General features: G+C 39.8%; 1 protein-coding gene across 5 annotated transcripts in view; it reads left to right on the forward strand.

Annotated features, from left to right (window-relative positions):
* srbd1 (S1 RNA binding domain 1) overlaps nucleotides 1–22,615 on the forward strand; it is a 109,173-nt gene that overhangs the window by 25,478 nt on the left and 61,080 nt on the right. For 2 of the 5 annotated variants that reach the window (XM_077495756.1, XM_077495755.1), the window contains exons 16-22: nucleotides 428–529; nucleotides 3,128–3,210; nucleotides 11,941–12,047; nucleotides 12,322–12,486; nucleotides 13,694–13,840; nucleotides 18,362–18,546; nucleotides 19,765–20,142. In XM_077495756.1, coding sequence (XP_077351882.1) covers nucleotides 428–529; nucleotides 3,128–3,210; nucleotides 11,941–12,047; nucleotides 12,322–12,486; nucleotides 13,694–13,840; nucleotides 18,362–18,546; nucleotides 19,765–20,057 — 1,082 coding nt within the window. In that variant the 3' untranslated portion in view covers nucleotides 20,058–20,142. Of the gene's footprint in view, nucleotides 1–427; nucleotides 530–3,127; nucleotides 3,211–11,940; nucleotides 12,048–12,321; nucleotides 12,487–13,693; nucleotides 13,841–18,361; nucleotides 18,547–19,764; nucleotides 20,143–22,615 lie in introns of those variants that run through there. The other 3 variants (XR_013278486.1, XR_013278487.1, XM_077495757.1) reach the window with 2 other exon arrangements.

Genomic DNA, 22,615 nt, shown 5'->3' on the forward strand with positions numbered 1-22,615 from the left:
GAGAGACGACTGTTTTTGTGTTCAGTCTCTCCTCCACAAGCGGGGAACACATTCTCATTTTTAGTACCTTAAACTGATTTTTTTTTTTTTTTTTTTAAATGTGTGTAATTATAGTTTTGGAGTTTTCATTTTATTTAGTTTTTTTTTTCGTTTTTTTTTAAAATTTAGTTACTTTTAATTAGTTGTCAGGGTGGTTCTGTTAGTTTTTTATTAGTTTTAGTTAATAAATTCTTACTTTTAGTTTAATTTTAGTTTAGTTTCAGTATTAGTTTTAGATTTTTTTAAAAATGTGTATGACTTGTTTAAACTTGTTATATTTAAAAAAAATAATAATAATAATACCATGGGAGCGAACAAACTCGTAACTTTCAGCTTGGGAGACTGCCACACTACCACCTGAACTATGCCCCTCCTACTTTTCCCCAAGAGACCAAGGTCGTTTGGAGTCAGGAGGTTTCCATGGAATCAGGTGCAGCTGACCCGAGCGATATACTAACACAAAGATCGTCTCTCTCCCAAGCTGAAGGCCGTGAGTTCGTTCCTCCACCCTTGAGTCACTTTTATTTTTTTCAATTCTTTTTTTATTTTACTCTCTTCCAAGTGCTTGAGTTTATTTGGTTCTCTCTCTCTAAATAGTCAAATTTACGCTTCAGAATTTACTGCGTGGTAACTTCTCCTTTTTGTCATTTTCATTTTGGCGACTGGCTTGTGAGATGCGTTATTGCATCCGTCAACAGCGCTAGCTAGCTTCAGCGAACTTCCTAATTGGCTCTTCTCGCTCTGTTTCATGTCAAAATCTCGCAGTCAGTAGCTCAGCTCAACTCAGCGGCGACCCAACATGTTGGCATTTGCCACGGGATACTCGTTGGAGACATCCGACATCCGGGGCCTTTGCTGACTTTGAATGAGAAGGGAGGGAAAATGTAAAGAATTGGACCCCCACTTGTATTTAACAGGTTAACGTTTAACGATTGCCAGCTTCAGACATTTCCCAGCGTATCACACCACCACACCACAGGATAATCTTTTAGGGACATCCAATAATTATTCTCATTATGTTTGGACCCCGCTTGAAATATTTTAGCCGGCTTAACATTTCCAATTGTTAACCCCATTCTGGTTCTGAGCGCATCGGAAAGGAAGACTCACTCTTAACACGCCCAACAGCGCAACAGTCGGATTGCTCAGGATAATCTTTTTGAGGTATTTTGATCATCGGGTTTTTGTTGACTTAAATGACAAAAGGAAATCCCTCCGTAGTGTTTCAGCGGGTTGCCTAGGTGACGACGCATGCAAAGCTACGCCACCCCTGCATTGCCGTTATATTAGCTGATCCATCACAACGAGCCAGCAAAACAATCTCATTTTTCTTCTTGGACCTCCACGCACGTGGCCCTCTCATTTTTCGTGCTTTAAGTAACACTAAACTGGTCGTGCTCATAAACTTTTAATAAGTGGCGGGGAGTTAAGATGGACGGCGGAGCAAAAAGAGTACAGGAGGTTTTGGTGGGTGCACCGAGCAAGGGCAGGTTTGAAACTCCATCCCTGTCTAAATATTTTCTCAGGCTGCAGCCTCCCACCGCAGCCACAGAGGAGAGAAAGAGGGAGAGGAGAGCCATTGATTCCAGACATACTCACTCACTCGCTCGCTCCACAGCCCATCCCTTTTTTTTTTTCTCTCTCTCTCTTCCTTGTCTTCTGCCAGGGACATCCAAGTCCGATGTCCCGTTACTCAACACTCATCAATGCCAGCTAAACTCTAAAAGACATCTTGCAAGACAAATCGAATCAAAGACGGCAGTTCCATTTATCATCACGTGTGCCATGTATTCGAGTACGATAAGTTCAATATTTGTTAATAATCGAACCAACCACCGTGACATTTTCTTGTATTAATATCAATTTATTGGTCAAATTATTATTTGGAAAATTACAAAAGGGTTATAAAACTTAAAACATTTCTCATAAAATGTTTTCTTGTAACGTCATTCTAATAAATTTCATCACTATTTTCGAGGAATATTGTGAATTTATTTTACATTTTATTCTTAATTTAGAAATTATGTAATTTTCTCATAATTAGTATGTTTTTTTTTTTAAATAAAATTAAGCTTTCACTATTTTTTAAGTCTAAAAAAAATTACATATTTCTTGCAAAATTGTACTCACACTATAAATGTTTTCTAAAAAGAAATTGTATTTGTTCATTCACTTTTTTTCTTGTGAAAACTTTGCTGTAAAATTACAAATGTGTTTTCTTAAAATCGCAGCTTTTTAACTGGTAATATTAAAGATTTGTTATCAAAGTCACAACTCATAAGATGAAGAATTTATTCTAATAAAATACTGTAAATTAAAATGTTATTCTCATTATGTTTATTGTACATTTTCAGTGTGAGTTTAATAATGCTAATAATAATGCAAACATGGACGTAAAGGTTTTCTCGATTCTTATATACCCAAAGGTGTCAAATATCTCACTATTTTTTCTATTTAAGCAGACATTAATATCATTTTTAACAGTGTGCCTGTTGGAAGAGCACAAAACACCAAAATAGTTTCAAGCATGTGTATGTTTAAAACCCACAAAATGAAATCAGTGCATTTATTCGAAACGAATGTATGAACGCTCGCTTGTCTGATGATGTTTTTCGCATTCCATTCACGTACGTCTTGTGTCCGGCGTTATGATGTCACGTATTACCGTGCGTGCGTTAAGTTACAGTTAATAAGGTTGTTTTGTGATTGTTTTCATTTATATTCCTGCTTTTGCCAGTGTCGTCATGTGAAAAAACAAACATTTTTCCAGTGAACTAAACGCCTCCAGGCACACGCCACGACTAATTGAGTCACTCTAAAGGTGTCTCCACAACATCCATCAGGAATCTAAATGGCAGATGCAGGGGCTCTAATTTAAAGGCAGCTTTAATTATTATTGGGTTGCCGGAATGACAATTGGATTTGGCCTCCCCCCTCAGGCCAATAAGAACATTTGCATTCTCACTAATTATAAATAAATAATGCAGCTGCGAATAAATATGCAATAACCCGCTTCCGATAGTTCACGGCCTTCCGCCGAGCGCTGTTGACGTCCCGCCTGACTCCTCGTCTTGTCGTTTGCCAACAGTGTCCATTGGAAGGCGCGTCCAGGATCCGCTGGCCGAGCTTGTGAAGATCGATCCAAAGCACATAGGAATTGGAACATACCAGGTAAGAAGCTTCACGGCCAGTCCTCGCATTTCAGGGGAAAACACAAATAGTAATAATGCGTCTTGGACGCGAGGGAGGAGATAGAAGAAGGAGATGAGGAGGCACCCCGGGGGTTGTCGATGGAGTCAGTGGAGGCCCGTGTCAACACATGACGCCAACGCTGACCGCTAACTCAATTAATGGCCCGGAGTGACGTTTGTTTTCGCTTGTGCGCGTCCTAACGTGCCGTCCATTTGTGGCTGTGTGGAGCAGCGACACTGTATGACAATTTGACTTCTTTACATTTGATAGTTATACAAAAAAAAAAGAAAAAAAGTTTGGAATGTACATCTGGTTCAAAGAGACGTGTTTCCATTTTATAATCATAAATATTAGAGTAGTTTTCCCTGGATTCAGTAATAATCAGTACACCGTGACAACCTTTCACACAGCTCGGATTGTTTCATATTTTAGTTATTGTAAATGCATTATTTAGCATCTCTGAGTGTAGTAAGTTGTTGAGGATCGTCGGGTATTTTAATATTTTTGTCCTTAATGGATTTGTTTTTATTAATACGTTTGCCTCATTCTTTACATATTAGCTAAAACAGAGGTGAAAATACAAAAATAGAGCCAACAGAGCGTTGATGGTGACTTATATTCTCATCCAAAATGTTTTGAAAATCATAAAAATGCACTTTTGGATAAGATCATGAGGTCAAGTCGGTAAACATATTTCTGCAGCTCTTGCTTGAGCAGACGTCGTAGTGACAGCATTTAAATTTGTACGCTTTACTCTGATGTTCTCGTTTAATGACGCAGTTACTCGTTTTCAAATTAGTACTTTTTCTTGTTAAAATTCTAAATTTATTCGCAGAAAATGAGCACTTTTCTAGTGAAATTACAAATGTCTTCAAATCACAACTTTTCTCATGAAAGTTCTTTTTTCTTTTTTTGTTTTCTTTTTTTTTTTTTTTTTTTCTTTTCTTTTTTTTTTTTACACCTCTGAGTTTTAATTTGTGTCATTAAAAAAAAAATCGCAATACCTTAATTGCAAAGCCGATGTTCAGTTCACTTTTGATACCGTCAGGGAAGAAAACATGAAAGGGGAAGTCAAGCTTAAACATTTCTTGACAGTAATATGTTATATATGACCTCACCTCGTCTAAACACGACATTCTGATTAATATTACATTTGAGGAATACATTTGAGGAGTTATGCAGCAAAATCCAGCCACTTTTAGCTCTCTCAGAGGGGGGCGGCCATTTTGCCACGTGTTGTCAAATGAAGATGACATCACAGTTGCTCGGGGTTCAGTCAATGACCAATCACAGCTCACCTGTTTTTCTGAAGCTGAGCTGTGATTGGTTGTTAGCAACTGTGATGTCATTTTCACTCGACATCACGTGGCAAAATGGCCGCCTTATGATATTGATAACAACGGCTGGATTTTGCTGCTTAACTTATATTCCAATATTATTGTCAAGAATTTTTTGGGGGGTTGACTTCCCATTTTAAATTTAACTTTTGTGTGCACGGGTTCCAATTTGCGTTCTGCCAAATTCGCATCACAAACCATGACATCCACTCGCTCTAAACTGAGCTGTTCTTTGCCTGCTGTGTTTGTTTACAATCCGTCCCTTTGCAAATATGTTGCATGTAGGAAGTTTGTACGCCTCCGTTCCGCACCGTAAAATCAGAATGTGAATACACGTACTGCAGTGCAAATAGAGTAGTAGTTGTACCAAAACAAGTTGTTTGGAGTGAATTGTTCATCGTTTCTCCCGGTGATCAACGAGAAGGCCCGTATTGAAACGGGGGCTTCAAAACAGCAGATGGCGAAAGGAGAACGAGGCTCGGTGCGGAATGAAAATTGGAAAGAAGGGTCGGAGGTCAAGACGGCGCAAGTGCCCGTGTGCTCAAGTGTGTGCGTCGGCTTTGTCAGGTCACGGGGCCCCCGCGTCTCTCATCACATGACTCTCCAGGGTGCCCACCCTCAGATCATGTGACTAGGTCAACAAATAATAATAATATGGCCGGGTAAATAAACCCCCGGGCGCTGACAGATACGAGACGGGACATCCCTCCGACCCCGCTACCCCCCCCCCCCCCCCCCCAGTTTCTCGCGTGTGTGCGTGAAAGCGTCATGCGAGTTTGTTTGAGCTCTATTTGTTAGTACTCTTGCATGTGTGATTCATGACATTGTGAGATTTCTGAGAGATTATTGTCCATGAGCCCCCCCCCCCCAAAAAAAAAGCACCAGGGTAACTCTAGCCAGCTGGCACAGCGGGAGTTCGCTCTTCAGCTCTCCCGCCACTCGGGCCGCTGAGTGACAGCTCTGAGAGAAGGGAGGAAATGAGCCGAGGGCCGAGAAAGTGGAGGATCATTCCAATCTGATTGGATTGAACTATTTGCTGCTGGAGTGCCGCTTTCACTGAGATGTGTTTTGAAACTTGGTCACCCGCAGCAGAATACAGTCAGGGGGAATAAAAAAAAGAAACAAATGCAGTTTTATGATTTTTATGCTTTAATTGGTCAGAACCTTGGTTTGAAGTTATTGGGTGGGGTCTGTGGACCGTTTCTTCATCTGTCAATCTCTCGTCGTAGGACACACACACTCACATCTTACACGCTGCGTGAGAAAACATCGCCTGCCTGCCGGATATTGAGACGACTGTCACTCTTCCACTCATTTATTTTTTACCACCTTCCCCTCAGTCTAGGATTTTTTTTTTCTTTGTGCGGGCGCGCATATAAATCCAGCATTTTAGTCTTTATTTTAGTCCAACGAAACGTCATTTTATTCATCTAGTTTTAGTCAAGTTGTCGTCAGGACAACCATTTTACTTCTGTTTTTTTTTTTTTTTTCCCGAGCAGATTATATTGAACCTTTTCGAATCTAAAGTTATTTCACTTAAAATTTTCACATCTTTTTGATGAAAAACAACTTCACAAACACAATTACAGTGGCTACTATGGCTCCATGATATGAGCTAGTAAGTTATCCAGCATTAGTTAGCAGTCACATTTACGTTATTGTTGGAATGTTATAGCCGTTGGATTAATATTAAGTTATAACCATAATTTACTGTTTTTTTTTTGTTTGTTTGTTTGTTTTTAATTTTACCGTGAATCCACCAACTGTCTGTCCCATGTGTTTGTGTTTTGTGTCACGACAGTGTCACAGATGTGAAAGATTAGCAGGGACATGATTTTACAAAATCATATCATTTTCGTCTTTTTTTTTTTCTTTTCTTCATGAACTAAAATGTCCATAATTTTAGTCCAGCTTTTATTAAGTGAAGGACATTTCCGTCTTGTATTTATTAGTCGACAAAAATGCATACTGATTTAGTCCCAGTTTTTGTTTATTAATGAGGGTGTTCGTCTAGTCTAGTCTAATTTTAGTCCAGTGAAAAATGTGCGTTGACTAATTAGTTTTTGTTTAGTTTTGGTTGACGAAATTCACACTAGAATTCGCTGCGTCTTCAGGCAGCTTTCGGTTTGGCCTTGTTCCAATTTTGCCTTCATCACGCACAAGTAAAGTCATGTTGCATGTGAAGGTTCCAAGTGCAAAGGGCAGGTGTGTGCGTACCTGAGAATGCCGTCACTCACTCTTGAATGGTTTTGCCCACAGGGGAGGAGGACGAGAGAACACTAACAAGTAGGAGGAGTAAAGAATTGACACAGATTGATGGTTATGAAGTGTGAGGGGGAAAAAAATATAAAACTTAGACTTTTATCAATGGTAGAAACTTGAGATTTTAATGACTTCCTACTGTCAGGTCAGAGGATGTGAACGATTGAATGACAAGGGAGGTGGAGAAATGAGTTAAGCTTATTTTAAGTCGTAAAAAAAAAAAAAAGCCGCTCAATTCCTTCCTAGCATTAGATGATGACTGTTCTTTAAATGGGCAGCAACATGAAAAATAATTTTTTGGGGACTTTTTAGCTGTGTTAAAATGCTAATTCCTCACCAAACACATAACCAAAATGGTGTTTTTCTCCATTCGCCCCTCTCTGAGAAATTCTAGGTTCTTCTGCTGTGCAAGCACTAGCCCCTCCCAACCTGAGAAAACGAGCTGTTGACACTTTGTGACGTCATAAAGTGCGGACCTACGCCCGCACCGCCTCTGTAAACTAAATGCATGACCACTTTCTCTGAGACCTCCGTGGGATAGTGACAAAAGTAGCCTTTTTCAGTAAACATCAGTAAACCTAACTCAACGAATATTATAGTGGTTAGCGTACTTGCTCTGTAAGCAGCAAGTCTCTGGTTCGAGACCAGCTCATTTTTTTTTTCTCCTCTTCCTTCTTCTCACCTCTCTCGTCTTTCCTCTCCTCCTCCACGATTTCTTGCGGCAAGGAGCCGTTTTGTTTCATATGTTTATTGAAGAATTGATGGCTTTCAGAGGAGTGCTCCATAAGCAGACTGCAGTCGGCTCGCCGGGGGGTGCGGCAATCACGCGGGGAGAGGCGGGGTTTTACCGAACCGGCCGTTTTACTTCTACGTTAGAAAAGTAACCAGCAAAGCACATAATATTTCATTAAATAAAAAAATGACATCGCCATGGTGTTAAAGGTAATATTTAATCGTTATACTCCTATAGTTAACTGTTGGAAGGGCTTAAAATACCGTGGTGTAATTCCTTTAACCGAGATGACAGTCAAGGGTAAACTTACCATCAAAAATAGAAGTCAATAAAAGGGAACTGTTGAGCTACTAAGGGATCAAGTGGCCACCATTTTGTCTTTCCAACAGTTATGAAAACACATTTTTTTGCTGATAAAACAACCATGCTTTGCGATTTTTAGCCCACATGGCGGCACTAAAATATATATATATACACTAAAATATATATACAGTTCATCCTTCACAAGTGCTGTTTTGGTCTCCTGTCATCGTTTGCTGTCATCACCTCAAATCTCACCATTTACTTTCTATGCCTTCTGCTTTGTTTTTCTCACCTCCTATATATTTACAATTTCAGGTTATGGATTATGTATTAATCTCGTCTTTCACTGGAAAAGCTTGATTGGATGTGCGATTGCGTGTGCATACTCGGCCCTTGCCATCCGATGTGGTAACTTTTATGCTGTCAAGGTGCAGACAGAAGGTCTGCCCGATCAGCTTTGGCACTGATTGGCTTGCCTTCAGCTGGTTTCTAGCCAATCCAAGCAAAGGTGGTTTTGAGGGTTATGACCACTGAATGGGGAGTTTATATATTGAATAGATGGCATTTGTGCATGGCAGTCTGCTGTCCATCCATTTATCTGCAACACAATTAACTCATTTGCTGCCAAAAACGTATATATACGTCCTATTTTCAATGTATTACGTGTCCCAAAGACGTATTTAGACGTTTTTTTGTTTTGTTTGTTTTGTTTTTTTATGCTAGAGCATACAGAAGGCTTTGGTGCAGCCTCTCAACTGCAGAGAATGGGTGAAAAAAAAAATGGTCGTAATTACTAAAACGGCCAGCAGGTTGCAGCAGAGTATAAGAGATCAACCAGGGCCATGATGAAAACAAGTTTTCTCCCCACAATTCTAAGCAAAGTTGTAAATAATGATGAAACTTAGCTATATTCTAATGCTAATTGGTGCAAATAGGAAACAGATACAAACATAATTTTTTTTGCTTGATGAAATAAGAGACTCTAATCTTTCTTTTGGTAGGTTCCATGTTTTTATAGCAATAGAATACAATATTATGTGGGCCTTGCAAAATAAGTCAAAATCCAGTAAAACAAACCGGGAGCGAAGGGAGTTGTTGGTTGCCATCACTGAGTTAAGAAGCCAGGAAGTAAAATGTCAGACAATGAGAGAAAAGTTTCAATGGGGGTGTCGTCGAGATAATATTTGCAAGTGATTAATGCTTGTCGGCCAAATGCAAATGCGAGCAGTGCGTTTGAATGAAAGCCGGAGATGAGCAGCAAATCGCGTCGATGGATTTGGCAATACAGGATGTAGTCGTCGACTGTAAACTGAGGGCTTCAACTGTCATGCCATAAAACCTGAATAGGTTTAATAAGGCAGAACTTTCCTGTTTTTTTTTTTTTTGTTTGCACTTTTAACTTTTCTCTACTCCAGCTTCAGCATTTTATTTCACCTTGCTGCCAGAGATGCACTCGCCTGGAAAGATGGTCTGACCTGACGTTAACCTGTGTCTTGGATTCAACTTGCATTTCAGTGCTCAGTGAGCTCGATTATCGATAAGATAAACGGACTAAAAAATTAAATGATAAAATAAATAATTCAAAGTTTTAAAAAAATGATAAAAATAAAAACAAGTGTTTCAAAAAAAAAAAAAAGCTGAAAACTGATTTTCCTACTTGTCAGTCGTACATTAATTGGGCACGTTTCTTTCCGTGTCACAGGAAGTGCGCCATTCTCACCTCCTCAAAGGTTCCATTAGAAATGTGAGCGCACTTGATTGCAGGTGGACTACTCGAGCGCCTTCACCTTTTCTCGTGTGAAAACATTCTTCCCCGGTGTAACGTTACAGGTGATTTCCTTCCTCCTCAACGCTCGGAACTCTCGCTCATCTCCACCCTCCTCGTGTATGCACTCATTCACGCTGAGTCATAAATCATTCATTTTCTCCTTCATGGGAAACGTCAATGTCGTGTCATTTCTTTCTTTTTTTTTTTTTTAAACTGTCTTCAGCGTCCCTCTGGCGGTTGGGGGTTCGGGATTGTTCTGAAGTAAAGAATCAAATGCATTCTCGTTCTGTTGTTTCCAGGAGTTGGCATTTGGATCAATTTCCTTGATCAGTTATTGGGAAAATAAATAGGACATGTACATTTTTCTGTCGTGAAGTCATGATTTCTCAGTAACATTTTTGTCATAGATTTTATAAAGCAGACGGTTTGAACAAAAACGGCGACAGAGCCCGAACCCGAATTGTCTCCCAATAAAATCTCAATCCAACTGAAGCCATCTATTGATTGTAGTTATGAAATAACAATCAAAAGATTGTATATAACAACCCATTTAGGGGGAAAAGTAGTCAGTATATTGGGAAAAAACAAACATTTTTCTACCATTAGCAACCTTACTCCCAAAAATAATATTCCAGTTATCGAAACAATTGATTTTCTTAAAATAAGTGTCACAAGACAATGAGAGAAATTAATCAATTAAAAATGTCTCCACTATGAAGTCTTTGAGTATCCAAAAAAGAGCCATATAAATTATTATTATTATTATTATTATTATTATTATTATTATGCATTTGTATGAATATTGTATATGTTACTGTATATTACTAATGATTGTGTGAGAGCATATGTAAAAGGTATATTTCAGGTATATTGCATACAAACATTTAAATAAATATATACCGGTACATATATACAGTATACATATTTATATATGGGTTTGGTTTATTGTTTTTGAACATATAAACAAATATATTACAAATGTAACAAAAAAGAAACAAGTTACAATGAAATAGAAAATTAAAGGAAGAAAGGAAAATTTGTCAACAATAAATTCCATAATTGACATGATGAAGGAGTAGGAAGAAGTACACATAAATATATGATGTGTGATAATGTGTATTGCTGCTGGTAATGCTCCACTGTGGAATAAATAAAAGTGTAATCTTATCTTATTCAAACCTCAACTCAAGGTAACCCAGCCTATTGGTTCTCTTTGAAAAGAAAAAACAAAAAACAGAAAATGTCAAATATGACAGTCAATTAAGGTGACAAATAGTGATGCCTGAATTATCATTTAAATTTGCTCCGTTTTTTTGGTACTGATTTTGAATGCTAATGTTAGATGATGATCGTTGAAGAGCGCTCCAAACTAAAGGGACAACAATTTCATTTGAAGCTTTACACGGGCCGTTTTGTCCAAATAAATCTGACTGGCGAAGCAGTCGTGTATTTAATATCAGCCCGACATCTCGTACCTGTCGACAATCTGGTTCTCTGCTCCGATGACTTGTTGGCTTGTTGTTATCTGTTTACATGAAAGTGTTTATTGTCAGCTCGATCATGTTACGGGGGTCAACTAGGCTCGACCGCGCTCGCAGGCGGTAACAGTAGTTGACTTGTCAGCGAATGGTCCGGCAGTTGCCGAGGTATCAGTGTCCACCTCCTTTGGATTTTTTTTTTTTTTTTTTTTTTTTGCACTCGGCGCTTGGCGGTGGTCAAACTTGATCCAATCTCTCCCATCTTGCGTCCGCTGTCTTGCCTCCATCTTCCTTAATAGGGAAAACATTCCAAGCCGTTTTTGGAGGCCGTTCCCAAGTTGTTGTTGGGCTGGTGGCTGAGACGTGCGCTGAAACCAAGAGTTCATCGAGAGGATCTTTATCTGTCGCCAAGTTAAACATCCACCGTCTTTGCACCCTCGGTGTGTTCTTTTTCCATCTGCCAATCTTTTTTTTTTTTTTTTTTTTATATCGTCGTTGTCAGTCAAACGTTGCACGTTGCGTCGGGATTTGTTTTGGCTCGGGCCGCCGTTGATCTGTTTTTCAGGATGAAATTGAAGAATCCTCCCGGAGGGATTTCTTGCCTACAGAAGCGTATCAAAAACATAACTGTTTTTGAGGTACTTAAAACATTTAAAATAGAACATATTTCTGAGTGGATATTTGGATATACTTATTCCATATCTGGGCCCCCCTATATCTTATTTATTTATTTATTCATTCCCTTACCTATGTTGTTAATTTATTAATCTAAAGTGCTTTCTAACCACATTTGAGTTGATTTCATGGCTTTTGTGTGTGTGCTCGCAGCACGACGTTTCATCGGCGGCTCTGAAGGCGGCGCTCGACGGCGTGGTGCAGGAGTGCGTGAGCTTCGTCGGCGTCGACATCAACACCTGCTCGGAGATTCTGATGAGGTAGATGGACACACTGATAAAAAAAAAACTCGGGCACATGTGGTTCACCGTAGAAACAAACAAACGAGTCGGGCAGGCCTGCAGGTCATCTGTTTACCTGTCTGCTCAGCCAGAAGTGGCACCATGCGTAATTAAATGTCGAGTGTTGACACAGTTTCAGAGCGGGTGAGTCAGGGCACTCCAAATCACCTCTTCAATGATTGGCACCTTTTTGTTTTCCTTCATTCAGATGAGAACGAAACATTCTTCCCATCTTTTGTTTGCGGTCTTGCAGGCACGTGGCAGGCCTAAGTGCGGGAAGGGCTCGCAATATTGCAGAGTGGCGAGAGCAGAACGGCCCCTTCTGCAACAGGGAGCAGCTCAAGCTGGTCAAAGGCATGGGGCCGAAGAGCTACCAGCAGTGCGCCGGCTTCATCCGAATCAACCAAACTGGCCACAGGTACGCCATTTTAATTACACGTCTTATCGCTGTTCAGTTGACACGATTATCCCGAGCCCAGTTCCTGCAAGTATCGTAAGCATTTGGGCCCAACCGTTAATCAGCTGGTCAATTTTAGGGATGTAATAACGGCAATATCGTGATATCGCAATATTAAAACAGCCACAATATATCGTCGTCGTCATGTCACGATATTAAAAGCAGCACATCTTTTTTTCTAAAAGATTGATTTCCATTTGTGCAGTTCTAGCACCCTGTGGTGGCTAGTTTTCTTTAGTACAGTTTAATTTTCACAATGCATGTTTTGGCCCTTCTATGTTTAAAATCCACGCTAATGGTCAGATATTTTTTTAACAATATTGTAACCTTTTTTTTTTTATATATTATACCAGTATTTATTGCTCCTAACGATATCTCGTTGGTGTTTATAACCATGTTATAATTATAATGAAATTTGTTTAGGATGATGCCCTTACCCCGTGCAAAAGTGCAAAATAAGAACAAAATCAATAAAATCGCAAGTTTATAGGATCACTGTGTAACACATTAAAAAAAAATGCAGCAGCTTCCACCCTTCACTCACGTCCATCAATGGTGCAGTTTGTTATTATTTAAGAGCCTGATGGCCCAGGGATTAAAGAAAAAAAAAGTGTTCCAGAGAATTTGATGAAAATATTAAATGGTAAATGGAGGGCTATTATTTAGCGCTTCATCTTCATCATACGTTAACAAAGCCATGTTCACTTCTCCCATTCAAACATATCAGATTGTCACTGGCCCGTTGAGGCAGCAGGTCAACCAAAACAGGTTTTGTTTTTCAATTTCAACCTCCAGTATCCCACAGTGTACCCTGACCAACAGCAAATATTGTATATAATAGGCCCGTGTGAGTATTAAAAAAAAACGTGCGCCCATAAAGACAAAGCATTTTCATTCACAGAGGTTGCATTTGATATGTTGTATGTGGTGCATGGACACGTCAACAAACACAAAGTTCAAACTATATTAATCATGCGTCCCGGATGATGAAGAAAACCAAGTTGTCTCTGCTAAAAGTGTTTTCGACGCACATTTTTTTTCCTGACAATTCCGGCCGAATTCTGACTTGTACGAGCCTCAGGGGGCATTCCTATTCCCGGTCTCCGCTGCACAGTAGTAGCAAATGTGTGCTTTCTAATTGAATTTCATGCATTTCTTCATGCCACAGCAGCGGCAAGTGTGCGCCTCCTCCGGCAGCGCCAACTCAAGCAGCTGCCAAGAAGGCCAAAGGAAAGTCCAGTGTCATCGTAGCCACGCATTTCAACCCCCTGGACCAGACCTGCATCCACCCCGAGTCCTACCTTGTGACACGGAGGTACATCACGCACGCACACATGCACGCACGCACGCACATTTGGGCAGCGGTCCTCCCGCCGGCTGAGGCGTGTTTGGGCTGAGATGGCGTCGATTTAGACGCCTTCTCATATGGTGCTGTTTTATTCTGGCGCTCTCGATTCGATTTTCACAGAAGGCGCTCTGCAACGACAGGGAGGACGTGTCGTTTTTTTGGGGCTTCGCTGTGCGTCCTTGTGGGAGGAAAAAAAAAAAGAAAAAAAAAGATTGTTAACGGGGATGATGCCCGTAACCAAAGCACGTTGAACAATGCGTTTCATCTTGTGAGTGTGGGAACGCGCTCTGCTTACAGCTGTAGTCACTCAGTTGTGTTTAGTCTACATGCGTTCTGACACTAGAGGCTCCAATGTGCCTTTTTAATGGCGTCAGCGCTAGCCTATAGGTGGCAGCTAAGGCGCTGTCTGCACATTTGTCAACATTTGTCGCTTATAGTGCAACTCCAAGTAGGTTCAATACTAGTACATCACCTCATCACTTCTTGTTTAACTTCACTTCTTGTTGAACCGCTAAGAGGAGTAGTTGTTTGTTTTGAGAGCTCAGTTCGTTCAGCAGTCTTATCAATTCAGCATATCATCATTGTTGTGCTCTGACCTAATAAAAATCCCATACCCTTCACCTTAACCGGATAATTCAGTCTCGCCAGAGTCGTCGGATTCGAAAAGTCGGGAGACCAGAGGAAAGATCAAAGGAACGAAAGATGAACTAAAGTGAAATCCACCACCAAGAGGGGGGGGGGAGTTGTTCTTTAACTCTTTCACTCCCAGCCATTTTTACAGAAATAATCCCGTTCGCTCCCGCCTGTTTTTCCTGGATTTTGACTGATTTTGCAAGGCCCACAGAATATTGTGTTCTATTGTTATAAAAGCATGGAACCTATCAAAAGAAAGATTAAAGTCTCTTCTTTCATCAGGAAAAAAAAATTAGCTTTTTTTCTAGATGGCCCTGGTTGATCTCCTTTGCTCTGCTGCCACCTGCTGGCCGTTTGTGTAATAACTACCATTTCTGCAACCGTTCTTTGCAGTTGAGAGGCTGCATCAAAGCCTTCTGTATGCTTTAGCATTTAAAAAAAAACAAAAAAAAACGTATAAATACGTCTTTGGGACGCTTAAAACATTAAAAAAAAAGAAACATTTACACGTTATTGGGAGCAAATGAGTTAATACTGAAACACATTTTTACAACATTGTTAAATTATGTATTATCATTTTCTCACGAACTGGCAATCAAGCTTAAAATATATATATATATATAGACATATATGTCATATTCAAACAAAAACAGCAGTTTTATCATGTAAAAACAGACTTGCTATGGTGGCAGCAAACTTCACAACAAGCAGCAGTTTGGCATATAGTAAATATACATTTTTTTTTTTTTTTTTTTTTTTTTTTTCCCTGAGAGGCTAAAATAAATACAGGAGGTACCTAATGTATTTGAGGGAGGTGTTTACTTGCCTTAAGGTCAAGGTAACCAACGGCCCACAGTAAATTAGAAAAAAAAAAAAAAAAAGAATCTGTTCGTCACACATGGCCAAATACGATCCAGTATATAAAATTGACAGGAGGGGAGGATGGCAGAGGAATGTGTGTGTGTGTGTGTGTGAGGTGTGCAAGGAATATCGCCTTCATCACATTAGAGAAACCCGATCCCCATTACTGCTCGCAGCCCACACATTGCCCCAGCCCCTCCGAGCCCCCTCTTGTAACCATATACAACACATACACAGTTAGGCCTGAACAATTTGAAAAATAATCGAGTTGAGAGGGTTGAGTTTTTTTTTTGCCCCCTTCGTTATTGCCATTGTCATTTAATATGTTCAATAAAACAATAATAATATTGTTGTTTTTTTTCCCCCCATAATCCTCATCCCATGTATTATTGAACAAACACAAACAGTACATTAATCTGATTATACAAATAAAATAAAGGCAAATGAACCATGATAAAAGTTTATCCACTTCAATTACTGTTGTGAAATTATTAAACACATTGATAGGGATGTAACGATGTCCAAACATCATGAAACTGAGCCATGATTGGTCGTTACCTACTTCGTCAGCACAGGTGATGTCATCATGAGTCGACAGCAAGTTAGAAAAATTACTTTTTAAAGGTAACTGTACATGAAAAATAACGAACATACCACATTAATTATAGACAAAATATTAACTTTTTACTGCTGAAAGTGTAAGTATCAAGTATCCCTTTAACATATGTACCCCTTTTAACTCATTTGCTCCCAAAAACATAATACGTTCTATTTTAAATGGATTAAGTGTCCCAAAGACGTATTTATACGTTTTGTATGTTTTTGTTTTGTTTTTTTTGTTTTTTTATGCTAGAGCATACAGAAGGCTTTGATGCAGCCGCTCAACTGAAGAGAATGCGTGGGGAAAAAAATGGTAGTAATTACAAAAACGGCCAGCAGGTGGCAGCAAAGTATAAGAGATCAACCAGGGCCGTTTCCCCACAATTCTTAGCAGATTTGTGAATAATGACGAAACTTTGCTATATTCTAATGTTAATTGCTGCAAAACGGAAACTGATGAAAGAAGAGACTCTAATCTTTTTTTTGGTAGCTTCCAATGTTTTTATAGCAATAGAACACAATATTCTGTGGGCCTTGCAAAATCAGTCCAAATCCAGTGTGATGTCAACAAAGGTCATTAAATCTTAAATCAGATTACAACAACGTTATTTGGGCCACTAAAATGCTAGCAAGGTTCAAATAGCATGGTCTTGGAAGATTATTATTATTATTTTTTTGTAATATCAAGAAAGTAGGAATTGACACATGTTGACACAGCTGTCTGGCACATGTTTGTACACAAGCCGTGTCCCCTTTACATCCGCGCGGTCCCCCCGCCGCTGCCAAATAAGCATTTTCTATGAATCGCTATTATGTGTGCGCCCCCACCTGTTCAGTCCATCACTGTGGCGAGTGGGTGGGACAGCTGGGGGGGGGGGCGGTTGGCGTCAGGCTGCCAGCGAGCGACATCCATCACAGACACCACCCAGCTGGTCCACGCACACACACTAATGCATTCACATCCATCACCAGCTGTGGAAAAGTTGCACTGTAAATAATATACACATACATTTTTCCATAAGCTTTTATGTGCCACTCTGGTTCTCATGCCAGTTTGAGTTGCTGCAGAATATAGTCACGTTAATAGGTTTGGATCAGGTTTTAATGGGTGTCAACATCCCCAAAATGAGGAGATATTTTATTTTATTTTTTTCCTGGCGGCCTTTAAAAGCGGAGATGAGGTGTCATGGCGATTATAGCATGCCTTTTTTATTTTTATTTTTTTATTTTTTTTATTTTACAAAAACAAGTTAACACAGTAAGTGTATGTTTTACTGAGCATAGGCACATTTTTATGATGTAGGCAGTGCTTAATTTTGTGTAATTACTGACACCACCCCCTGCAATTTTCTCCTATTCATTTTTTTTTTTTTTACACATTCATTTTTTCCTTTATTGAAGCTCACTTGCTTTCAGAGTCGAAAATCGTCAGCGTCGTCTTCCGCTTTTCTGTGGTTTCATTTTATATTCGTAGCCTAGAAGGCGTTTTGGTAACTCGGAAATTAGGGATAGACGATAATCGGTGCCAATATTTGCCATTTTGACAAATATCGGCATCGGCCATTTTCTTTTTTTTAATCTGAAGGCTGATAAGGCTGGTATCTCGCTGAGCGGCGAATACTTGCCAACGTAGCGAATTTGGGGTTTTCATCGGGAATTGTAAGATGTTCACCGTCACTTTTGACTTGTCGTTCAACACATTTGGAACCTATTCAGACAATTTTTCACTGCAAAGATCTTTTGAAATGTTTTTCGAACCCTAAAAGAAAAAACCCAAATGAGCTTCATTCACATGCATTTGTCACTCAGTGCGATGCAGGTAAATTTTTCAATTATGGATCTATTTAAGTTTCCACTTTATAAAAAAAAAAAAATAGGAACTCCCTACAGTTTTTATTAAAAACAAAAAAAAATCAAGAAATTATGTTGAAATTTTAAAAAACTTTACTTACAGTAGAAATCTTTCAAGATATATTTACTTGTTTTTTAATTTTCATTATTATTGTTTTTTTTTTTTTTTATTTAGCTTAACACATGCTAATGACCCTGGAAGCTCTGCAATTTTTTATTTTTTTGTTTTTTAAACAAATCTGTCAATATAGCTTAAAAGAAAAAGTTTTTTTTTTCTATTTTACTGCAAATGAATATCTATATGTTAGTTCAGACACAAATTTTGGTAAAAACCTACTAAACTGTTTGGACAGGATTAAAAAAAAAAAATAAAAGTAATAATAATCCGTTAGTCTGCTGGATCTTGCGATTCGCCTCAAGTCTGACTGCATCTTTGGCCGAGCTCTCAGTTACTCTTCATGCAAACGTTGGGCGATCTGCATATCAATCAATACAGCAGCACTGATGGATCCCGACGTAACTCGATGAATCGTAATCTCCCAGGTTCCTTTCCCTGATCGGCGGGAACGCCAGCGAGATCGGCAGCGCGCGTCTCAAACAGAGCGTGGAGCAGAAAGTCGCCAGCTGCGGCGTCGACGAGCTGTCCAGAACGGTCGGGACCACGCCCGAGACCCTCCGGCTCATCATGGACGGCCTCACCCAACCTCCTGGTTTTGACATACGCCAAGGTAAGACCTGTCTCATGCAACACGCGCGCACACAGGGACGCACACGCTGAGGTTTTCCTTGATCCGCTTTCGACCGAAATCAAAAGTCTGCTGCAGTTAGCCAAATGATTCCCTTCAACTTCAGGTGTTATTCAAGTAGTACTATTGTTATCAATACAACGTGCAATCATGCTTTACTAGGGAACACTGTAATGCATAATCTGTTAGGGATGTAACGATAAGCGCGATGTCGTGATATTAAAACTGCCATAATATCGTCGTCGTCATGTTCACGATATTGAAATGCAACACATCTGTTACAAAATGCCAGCTTGATTTCCATTTGTGCAGTTCTAGCACCCTCTTGTGGCTTTTTTTTTAGTGCAATTTAATTTTCATTAGGGATGTTTTGGCCCTTCTGTGTTTAAAATCTACAAGTAAGTCAATATGTGCGTGAATTAACATAAAAATACTAATATAATAATAAAAATAACAACATAACATTGATGTTATGTACAAAAGCGCAATATTGGGCTTCTTTTAGTATGAGCTCTTTTTTTTTTTTCCCAATATTGTGCTTTTTTTAAATATTGCCAATCTCCCCACAATATTGTGATAATTAAATATTAAATATATCGTGACATTTGGATATCGTTACATCCCTTTAATCTATATATTGTAATATTACAGTATTTATTAATAATTATATTATCTTGCAATGATCTGTAAAGGAATGATAAAATGTCACATTATGAGTGATTTTTTTTAATCCAAACTGAGTGGATATCACTTAAAATGGATGAGAACGATGGAGGTCTTATTTCCAGGTCACTTTGAAGAGAAAAAAAAAAAATCGTCCGTCCTCCATTAGCAGAATTTCAAAAATGACGTTATTGTTACGTGAAGTATCTTCTTGGGTTGCACGCTCAGCTGAGTCAACAGATGGACTGACGCTATCGCGATGTTGTTGGGGATAATTTGGCCCGCGCCACTTCCCTTGCCTCCATTGTTTGCTTTCAAACGACACAAAAAGGGAAGAACGGTATCGCATGGAAGGAGGCTTGGCAAAAATGTGGAAATATGCAAAGACGAGGATTTGGTTACTTCCCGAAATGCAATCCCCTCTGTCCTTTCACGTCCTGCCGTTATTTTTCCAAGCATCCCTTTCCCTTACCCGTGGAAAAAAAAAACCCAAAACAACCTGATTTGATCTGATCTTGTTCTCTTTGCCGTCCCCAGATTTTGGGCAGGAGGACTTTAAGCGGGGCATCGTGTCCATACGCGACCTCCAGGTGGGCGCGGTCCTGACGGGCCGGGTGGAAAACACGTGTCTATTCGGGGCTTTCGTAGACATCGGCGTGGGCCGCTCGGGGCTCATCCATAAGAGCAAAATGACGTTGGACAAATTGCCCGTTAGCCAGCGCCGCCGCAGCCTGGCGTTGGGGCCCGGGGAGAGGGTGGAGGTGCGCGTCCTAGACGTGGACGCGGCGAGGGGACGCATCAGCCTGGACCTGATCCGGGTGCTGCCTTGACTCTCACTTGATCTGTTCCGGCGGCTTTTCTGGAAGACTTTTTGTTCCTCTAATCAATAAAAGAGACTCGTGTTTGTTTCTGTGAGTATTGTGGTCATCTACTTCTTCACAGAGTCTTTTATTTCAAACATATTTCATCGACGCTTGATCCCGCCTTTTGAAAAGTCCTAAAAATGCCACCGAATAGTAAGACATTTTGCTCTATTTTCTTTTCACAGTAGTTTGATAAATATTATTGCAAAATTGGTTAAAATTGTCATTTAAAATATTAACTCATTCACTCCCAGCCATTTTCGCTGAAGTAACCGCCTTCGTTTGATTGGATTTTGACTGATTTTGCAAGGCCCGTAGAATATCTTGTTCTATTGCTATAAAAACATGGAACCTACCAAAAAAAAGATGTTTCAGTTTTGCAGCAATTAGCATTAGAATATCGCTAAGTTTCATCATTATTTACAAACCTGTTGAAAACACTGGGGGGAAAAAAAAAAGTTTATTTTAACGTGGCCCTGGCTGATCTCGTATACTCTGCTGCCAGCTACTGACCATTTTTTGGGGATAACTACCGTTGCTTTAAGCGACCTCTTCAGGTCAGAAGCTCTTCTTGCATTAAAAAAAAGTCTTTGGGAGTTTAGGACAAGGGTTTGAATGAGTTCATAGTAGTCTAAAAATAAGACTTCACTGTTTGTAAAACAATTTGGGAATAGCTTGCAAAATTGTTTACTGTTCTTCCCTATAATAGCACATTATTTTTTTTAAGATGTAGTGTGCAATATTGAAGCTAGCACATTTTGAATGTAGCCTCACCTCTCGCCGCTTCCTTTTTTTTTTTTTTTTTTTTTTTTTTTTTTTAGGTACGTATGATTTTGTGAAATTGTCAGAAAAATTGCTGGATTGTATGAAGACAAGAGTAGCGTAATGGTTTTATTGAGTCGTTGGGATCATTTATGCACTTGTATCCACATACTTTGAAGGGCAATGCTCAACTCGGATGATATTTATTAAGCTGTTTGTCTTTATCGTAATGCACGTTTAAATTTCATATTAAATCATCAATAACGGTTTGAAAAGAGATATTTACGCAGTATGTCTGGAAATTTAAATAACATTTTTTTTTTAATGGATTTATTATCGTGCATATGATTCAAAATGGGCGATACCGATATTCGTCAAAATGCTGATTATTGCCGCCGATAATCGGTCTATCCCCATTTTTGATCAAATGACATGGAAATGAAAATGACCCATACAAGGACTCATATTTATGAAAAACGACTTTTTATTTGTATTTGGAATATCTTTTTAATCACCGTTCCTGAATTGGTTCACATTCCGGGCCGGATCAAAAATTGCTCTCACGAGGCCTTACGTGGCCCGCGGGCCGCATGTTGACCCCCCCCCTCTAAAACAACACAAAGAAGAGACGGATCATGTGCCAGAGGGTGGAGGGGGTGTCGGGTGGGAATCTGGGAGTGCGTCTATTTTGCAGCCTGGAGGCTTTTTCGACTCGGTCCCAGACATCATTATCCCGGGACGCACACGCACACGCACGCTAATCAGCTGCTTCAAAATTAATCCCAGACTCCCCATTCACATTATCTCATTTGTTTGTTTTGATACAAAAAAAGCCGCAGTAAATAGCAGATAGCAAAATATAATCCAGGTTCCGAGAAAGCCCGAGGGTCTCCCGACCCCCCAACGTGCCGAACTTGAGACTGAATGCGGAATACCTAATCATGGTAAAAGGGGCTGGCTGCCGCCTCCCCCTTGGGGCCACCCAATAGAATCCATTTTCCACACGCAAACACAAAAGGAATATTTGATCAAGGTTGATCGGATGCGCCGCTTTGCCCGGAGATGATAATGTTGCAATCATGAGGGCTGGATTACATTTTCACGTTTTGACGTTAACTTGCTTTGTCGTCCAGTTGCGGCGTTTTTTTTTTGTTTTTTTTGCTCTCGGTTCACTCCTTTTCTGTCCCCGGGGCCCAAACGTGCGTTGGCACAATTGGACGCAGTATCTTTCATTTTCCCTCCCTGTCCTAAACGTGAGCACGTAGACAGGACAAGCAATCTGACGGCCGGTTAGCCGCGACCCCCCGCTTGAGGTTTTTTTTTTTCCTCTCGATAAACCGATTGTGATACGGAAAGTGAGATCAGGTGTTGCCTCGAGCTCTTGGCGACGGCCAACCGCCCCTTAAGTGATCCTTTTTGGACTGTTTGTTGTTTTGTGGCCCACGCAGGGGCCCGTCCGTCCGTCCGTCTGTCTTGCTGGCGTTTTCCAAAAAGTGTTTAGCTTCATGCGTCTGACAGTGCCCAATATTTTGTGCGACACAAAACGGATTCCATGTGAAGCAATATTTGGACATTCAATTCAAAAACCAGGAGCTGTCAAACAATTCAGTTTTGTGTTTTTTAATTCTTTATTTATAACTTCACATTTTTATAAATGGGTACAATTCATATGTAGAAAAATATGCACGTCATCAGTAATCCCTCTAAGCCGTTTTTAAATTGATTCTCAGTTTGAGTGCAATTTCAATGACGCTTGTTAGTTT

The sequence above is a fragment of the Festucalex cinctus genome, chromosome 14 (genome assembly GCF_051991245.1).
Source record: "Festucalex cinctus isolate MCC-2025b chromosome 14, RoL_Fcin_1.0, whole genome shotgun sequence".
NCBI lineage: Eukaryota > Metazoa > Chordata > Actinopteri > Syngnathiformes > Syngnathidae > Festucalex > Festucalex cinctus.